This window comes from Lotus japonicus, chromosome 2 (genome assembly GCF_012489685.1).
Source record: "Lotus japonicus ecotype B-129 chromosome 2, LjGifu_v1.2".
Taxonomy (NCBI): Eukaryota; Viridiplantae; Streptophyta; class Magnoliopsida; order Fabales; family Fabaceae; genus Lotus; species Lotus japonicus.
In genome coordinates, this window is record NC_080042.1 from 65712219 (window position 1) to 65720424 (window position 8206).

At 33.1% G+C, this 8206-nt stretch overlaps 1 protein-coding gene across 1 annotated transcript; it reads left to right on the top strand.

Moving 5' to 3' along the window:
• The first annotated feature begins 2989 nt into the window (after positions 1–2989).
• LOC130738906 (uncharacterized) lies at positions 2990–3927 on the top strand. Its single transcript, XM_057591080.1, has one exon. It carries the CDS (start codon positions 3068–3070, stop codon positions 3734–3736), a length of 669 nt encoding a protein of 222 aa, XP_057447063.1. The 5' UTR covers positions 2990–3067; the 3' UTR covers positions 3737–3927.
• The last annotated feature ends 4279 nt before the right edge of the window (positions 3928–8206 follow it).

Sequence of the window (8206 nt, forward strand, 5' to 3'; positions counted from 1 at the left end):
ATTAATATCAAGATTAGTTTTTTTTTTAAAGCAGTAAGAATTCTATTGAAATGAAGTATAAGGGTACTTCAACCCAATACACGTAGGGAAACATAAGAAAATAAAGCTAAATGTAATACTCCTAAGGACGAGTCACTTTACTTGGATGAGCCTTTACAATAATAGGGATCCTTCTACTACAAAACTAACTCTCCCCCTAAAAAAGATGTTTCATTAATTAAGACCTTACTAAGAAAAACCCCTTAAGAAACCCTAATGAAGGAAAAAGAGTACCACTTTTTTAAAGTTAAAAGGTAATTATTACATACCCACCCCCAAAACCACAAGATTAGTGATATACATGGCATGAGTCATGAGATTCAAAATTGAGCACTTATGAACAAAAGACTACTTATTTTAGTGCTACTAGACTTACTATTATTACCCTTCGATAAATCTGATGCGTGAGGGAAGCAGTAAGCAAGCAAAAGAAACTTAGTGGTTCGTTGGAAAATCAATGCCCTCCAATCACTATGTCAAAGAAAAAGTAAAAGTAAATGGGAACAGATAAAACCGGCGAGCGGGTGAGAGATTCAATGGTAAAGCCAAACAATTGATGGTTCCACGACAATCTAACAGCGATGAAAGTTTGAAAATTTGGAACTTTCTTTTTTGGCCTTTTGATTAAAAATTAAGCAAGAACTTGTCAAAACAAAACCATATAATATCCAAAAGAAAAGAGAAAAATTTTAAACTACAGGGACAGCAAAACAATAGTTCAATCCAAGCCAAGAATCTACCACCACCACGACCTCTCGTGGTGTGACCTAACCACTGCTGACTCAGAGATCCCTCAGTTTTTTCAAAGTACCAAATCTAAATAAAAAAAATCATTTGTTTACATCTTAGTTCCACTAACATATTAAGAGAAATAAAAATACAAGAGGGAGAAATAAAAAAATGTGTATTATGTGATATAATATAAAAATAGAGGAAAATAGAATATGTGTGAAGATTAGATAGAAAAGAAATTAAAAAAAATTATTTTAAAACATCTTAAAGTAAAGATATATATTTTTTAGAATAATATTATCTTCACACTCCAATTCAAACTACACTGGAGAAATATTAGAAAAAAATGAGAGAAATAAGATATATGCATAATGTGTGATTGAAAGGAAAAGTATAGAGATAAGAGGAAATAAGTGAAAATAAAAATGGAGAAAAAATAAAGTGTCAAAAAATTAATAAAAAAACACACATGATGTTTCCTACGTATGTGGTGGGTCCGGACTTCAAACTACATTCAAATTTAATTAATTGCTAGAAAAGAAGAAGCCTCTAGCTGCAGTAATGGCCAACGGATCACAAACGCAAAAATAGGAAAGTTCAGAATGACAGGCAGAGCACGAGTTCTTAATTTTTAACTTCTAAATAAAAAAAAATAAAAAAAGCAGGTATCATCTTTTTTTTTATGACAAAAACTTTAGGTTCGTTTGCCTCCCATCACAATTATAGGTCATAGCATATCTTCGAAATTATTATACATCACTAACAGAGATATATAGATTATTGGCCAACACAATTTTAACTTCGACGGCAAAAATATAACACAGCCTTCTGAAAATAAGTGTTGTGTTATTACCGACAAAACCAACATGTGTTATTACATGTATCATTTACTACTGAACATTATTGTTCAGTCGAGTATCATTATTATAGATGGTAAGACTTTCCCTACCAAATATTTAAAGCATTGATATGGAACCAAATACGAGAAGTTTGTTTAAAATAAAATAAAAATTGTATACTAGTTTTTTTTTAAGGGGCATACTAGTTAATCTAATCGGTAGTGGAGAAAGTAGTTTAATTAAATTTAATCCACGATATCTATAGATACTTTTCTACAGAGTTATTTACATCAATCCTTTCTATTTTAGTTTAATCCATAAGTACCATCAATGGAGAAAAATCTGTTCTAGTTGGGTATGGTAATGATGAGGGGAAAAACTAGTATTCATACAAAATATTGGACACGGTTACATTCACGATCATTTTCCCATAAAAAACAGTATAAACGAAAAACATATGCTTAAATTAGAATAATCTCATGCCAAATAAATTAATCTTGCACTTGGTATTATCATCTATCATTCTATCTGGCTTACCTAAAAAAAAACCTACCATTCTATCATCTTCAATTCTTACATATGTGAAGATTGAATGATTTTTCTTTGTAATCCTCAACTAAGTGCATCAGGTTTTTGAGACGGACAAGAAAGGAAGAGAGATGGTAAGAATAAGATGAAAAATGAGTAATATGAAAAATGATATGTGATAAAAAATTAAAAGATTTATTAAAATAAAATATTGGTGGAAATGAGATAGAAAAAGAAAGTTGGCCCATAGATGGTTTATTCTCTTTAAACAATATCTCGAATCTTGTATATGTAAAAAAAAAACTTAATATGAAATAGTTAATCTCACCCTGATATGAATATTTTCTCCCAAACAAAGTTAACTCTTATGGAGGTTATTGTAACCACCAAAAGAATAAGAGCACCAAAAGAAAAAAGGGGAAAAAAAGTAGGTGACAATATAAAAAAATATTTGACAATTTCTTTAGTACACATCTAAAAAGTGAAGGTGCTCCATACTTTTCTATCTTAATTTCCAACTTATTTTCTTCTATTCTTTTTTTACATCAAAAAAAATGAATTACACCCTCCAATAATTAATCTATTGACCTCTCCTCCCAATTCATATGTTGTCAACTCTTACGTACCACTTGAGCTACAATTTAAAGACATTTTCTTCTATTCCAAAAAATGAACTAAAAAATATTATACCCAACTAGATTTTCATAAAAAAAAGGTAAAAAAGCGAGAAAGAACGAGACGTCCGTGAATAAGGTTAGCGATATGCACGCGCCTGTCACAATCTGGCATTGCGAATTAAAGTAGACAAACCCTATCCCACTTTTCCAACCACTATATATATACCCTCTCAACCCTTTCTCTTTCCTCCCACTCAAACCTCTCCCTCCTTTTCTTTTTCTCTTCACTCACACTCTCTGCATGTGCGTGCAATGAACGACGATTCTAACAAACGAGTCCGTGACGACGACGAGTCACCTGACTCACCTCACCGAGTCGACTCACCCGAGTCCAAGATTCGCAGGGTCGAGTTGGTCTCGGATGGGAACTCAAACTCAAACTCAAACTCGAGCTTGTCCGAGTCTGACCTTACCCGGGTTGACTCAGTGGAATCGGTTCTCGACTCGGACGTGCAACTGCAGGATGACATTCTGAACATGCTTGACGACACAGACAACGTGCCGGAGCGTGACTCGGTGCTGGGTCTCGACTCTGTCATCAAGAGCTTTGAGGATGAGATACTAGCCTCGGGTTTGGATCCGGGTCTGGTGGAAGTGTCGGGTTCTCCCGGCGAGTTGTTGCCGGAGAATCTGGGCTATCTTCTTGAGGCTTCAGATGACGAGCTCGGGTTGCCGCCGACGGTGGCTCCGGATGAGGAACCGGGTCGGGTTTGCCCGGAAGGGGTGGATTTGACTGGTTTCGTGGGGTTTGAGGATGATGTTCCTAGCTACGATGAGTTCGGGTTCGGAGCTGGGTGGCCGGTGGAGACTGACGGCGCCGACGCCGGTGACGGAGGGTTCGTGACGGGAGACGGGTTGTTTGATTATACGGAACCGGCGGGGGATGTTTTGTGGCGGTCGGAGTCGTTGCAGGCCATGTAGTTGTGGCGGGGGGTTGAAAATGTAAATCTAGGAAAATGGTGGGGTTAAAATAGAAGAAAAGGAAAATGGGTAGTACAGAAACGTAGATGATGATGTCAGTTAGATTGTGAAAAGTTTGTAGGGTTAGGATTTGTTTTGGTTCCTTTGTTTAATTAATTCAATTGAAACAAACTGGCCCTCAGTTCAGAAAATCAGTGTTTCATGTTTTCTCCCCCTTGCACAGTTAAATCTTTTATCTGTTTTTCTTAATTTTAAAATTTTGGAAGTTGAATCTGATTCCCTCGAATACATAAATTTTTTATGAAGTTATTGTTCATTTATAGATTATTTTCTTTCATCTCATATTCCCTCATTTATTTTCTACATCTTTCTATTTTTTTTATCACATAACAAAGAGAAAAGAAATTAAAAATAAAGAAAGATAGTGTTTTTTTTTGGCTTGACCCACATGTCAAATCTTTTAAGTTCAATAGAATTATTATGGGCGATAAAATTAACACTACATAGACTTAATGGAGTTGCGCTTATACACTTTGGTTGAGAAGAGAGATGGAGAAGAGAGGAGAGTTGAGTAGAGAAAAAGATGTGAAAATATAATAGATTTAGAGGTTGTTTGATATGATAAAAAAAGAAAAGTAATAGAAAAAAAAATGATGTGGATTCTCTCTCCCTTTGGTTGAATAGAGAATAAAAAGAGAAAATATTAGTTTGGTATGAATTAACATTTTTTTAAACAAAACTAAAAATATTAAAATATAAAAGAGGTGATAGATTGAATAAATTGATAGGGATATAATTGGAAAGTTGAAAAATTTGTTCACCCCTTTCTCTATCTTTCTCAAAATGAGAAAATTGAAAAAAGTCATGTACCCACGGAATCAACCCCCTCCATCTCTCCTCCCTTGCCAACTAAACACAACAACACTCCCTTCATCCCCTCTATCTCTCTCTTCCCTTTCTCAACCTTGACATAGTGATAGAGATTAGAATCTGAGACCTCTAATTAAGTTAAATTATCCATGTGTTAGTTGAAAGACTTAATTCGAGAATTTTTTTTTGCTTGAACCATAGGTTCAACTTTTCAAGTTGAGTATGATCATTATGACGGCTAAATATCTTTTATTAAAAAAATAGAATAATTAAATTTTTTCCAACAAATATAGTTTACAAAGATAGTTAATATTTTATTATTTTTATTATTAAATATTTAATAAAATTATTATTATTATTATTATAAAATAATTACCCTATATTTTCCTTTTATCTTGTGTTTTTTTTCTTGTTTTAAATCTAAGAAAACATCTTGGGATTGATGTTTTCTCATCAAGAGTATTCTTTTGTTTCTCTTTATTTTTTTTTAAGATCCCAAAATGTATTAATAATTATGAAGTAAAGAAGTCAGTATCATTTTCTGATGTATCAAAAAAGGAAGTCAGTACCACACCACAAAAGTTAATTATTGTAGTTGGAGAGACTTCACCTTAAAAATTGTTTTTTTTTCTTTAAATTGTTTTTTTCCAAAGGTGTTAGTTGGGTAATGATATATATACACCTTTTTTTTTATACACTTCATTTCCACCTATTTTTATTTTTATCTCTCTCCTCTTATCATCTATCACATCTTATACTTTCTCACTCTTACTTTTTCTTTTCTTCATATCTCTCTCTTCCTCCACCTTATTCCACCTCATTTTGAGGTGTGAATAAATAATTATTGGTGTTAGTTGGAGTTGGAGAGACTTCACCTTAGTACCTCAATTTTAGGTTGGATTTTGGGACTATGTATGAATGTATCAATGTAGGATTGGGATACTTGGCTCAACTAGCCTATAGGGGTGAATTGTTGGTTTGAATCATTGATCCAAAGAGATCTAATTAAGTGAGAACAAGTCCAACTCCATCCCTCCAACCATTAAACGTAGGCTTAAACTTTTAAGACAACGCCCTTCCCTGATATTTATGGATGTCATAAATACCGGCCCAACAACACCAATGGAGGGGGACCAAGGCCACAAGCCACAACCCACAAGGATATAAGGGAAAGGGAAATGGCAAAAATAGATATCTTGACCATCATGGTTCTGTAGGTTGACTAATTATAGAATCATTTCTCTATTTGACCACTAGAGTACAGATAGTAAGTGGATGATTCCAACGTTTTAAAATTTATCAGAATTGTCCCAAATGTTAATTCTTTTAAAGTTTGTTAACTAATCTTTGAAAGTTGGAAATGGGAGATTCTGTAGTTTTCTAAAAGATTTTGGATAAAATGGCACATCTTTGTTTTTTTGGTAAAGAGGATAATGAAAAGCAAAAACAAGAAAACAAAAGTTCCTGTGAAAATTATCCCAGAGCAAAACTAGTCCTTATAACATTTATAAAAATAAGAGACTCAAGTTCAAGTGAGGGATCTGGAAGAAGGAGAAAATCAACACACTAGCGAGCACCATCGTTGGCTAGAGAATCAGCAAAACATTCTTTTTTATGAGAGTATGAACCAAGCGAACCTCCTAGTCTATCCTAAGCAAATTTATAATGTTATAAATTAAAATCGCCAAACTATTGTGGTCCAGAGAGGGCACCAAATGAAATTTAAAAGAAAGCTTATTGAAAAAAAATTAAAAGAAAATTAAAGACGAAGAATTCTATTTTATATTTATGACTAGCATTTGAAACAAATTGAAGAGTTAGATCTTTCTAAGTTTTATTTATTAGGGCATTCTTCAGTAGAGAAACAAGAAGAGAGAGCTATGGAGAACAGGAGAAGAAATAATTAGAGTGTGGAATGAGTATCATCCATGTTTGTTTTGAAAAGTTGGAGAGAGAAAGTGGACCCTAGGTCTTGCACTATGCAAGGGCAAAAATGATCTATAGCAGAGGGTTTAGTGACATGTTAGGAAAAAAAAAACCCCTTTTACATTCTTCCCTCTTTACCTTCCCACCAGCAGCAAGACCACAGATCCAAACTGACATTTCTAGTGACCAAACTACCATTAGCCATCAAAACCCCAACCAAAACCGTCACAAGCGCCGCCACGTTAGCATGAACTTAACTTAACAATAAATTTATTTAAAAATCATAATTAAAAGAACTAGTTAAAACCTAAAACACAATTCCTAAACTCTCAATGGCACCTCTACTAGTCCAAGGTGTATCCAAATCCGACCCTCAAAGCCACCATTATTCATGCACTGATGGACATGGACGGATAAGCAACAAAGACCATGATTGTGGCATTAACGATGAGACTTGAGGTGCCTCTTGGTCGTAAAGTGGCTAGATGGATGGCAAAGGGAGCAAGCTAGGTTATTGAGTAAATGTATGTTATTCTTATTATTATTATTGTTTTGTTAGGTTTAATTATAGTATATTAATACTTATGGACTTATTTATAAATTTAAACATTGTACGATGTATAAAATATATTATTTAAATACATTACTATGGTGATCACAAGCTTAGACATAAGGAAGTCCAACACAATGAAACCTCTTTCCCTTTTTACATACTATGTATAAGTCTACTGTTATGTTTTCTTTTTGTGTATCGGAAAGATAAATGACATCCTTCAAGATTTGAACCCTGGATCTTCCCCTTCCAACCCATATGTTCTCAACTCTTACCACTTGAGTTATCATTCGGGGACTGATATGTTTGCATATATGTTTGTTTTAGTATATTTTAACTTGTTAGACAATAAGCATGCTTAAAAATCTTATTATCAATTGGGCTTTCAAAAAGACCAAGTTAAAGCTATAATAGGTAATCGGAAAAAATCTTATTATGAATTGGGCTTTTATTATGGATTGGGCTTTCACACCCTGACTTGCACTCATATACCCAAAATTTTATGGGTAATTACGTATATTTGAACCCAGACATATTTGATGAGTAAATGCACTTATGCACTTATGCACAACATGTTATAGGTAATTTTCTAGTTCTAGGTATCTGTTGAGTTCAAGTCTAATTGTGATCCTTATATCACAACAAACTATTTTTCCTTATGGAGTCACATGTCTTACTCACAATGTTTTAAAAACTGGATTGGTCGCTGAAACAATGAAGATATTTTTTTAAATAGTTAATATTTTCTTAAACAATTGTTCAATTAAAGCATTATTAACTCAGCCATTTCTTCATTATTTTTAAATATTTATTTAGTTAAAATATGTTGTCAGTTTCCTTAATCTCTGTAATTAAAATATTTATTTATCAATTACATCGCATTTTAAATTTCTCAATGTTAAAATTCTTTTTTTCTTTGATGAAAATCGTCACCAATTTAAGAAACGGTTGCATGTAACTCCCAATAAATATTTTCCAAAATTCAAACATATATTTTCATCTTTAAGAGTGTTTAGCTAACTTATAACTTATCGCTACTTCGATATTCTAAATGTTATTTTTGATATCATAAATACTAGTTTATATAATCAATGTTCTAACCTATGATACAAGTTTGGTAT

Coding starts and splice junctions, on each gene's coding strand:
- LOC130738906 (XM_057591080.1), top strand. CDS start 3,068: ATGAACGACGATTCTAACAAACGAGTCCGTGACGACGACGAGTCACCT.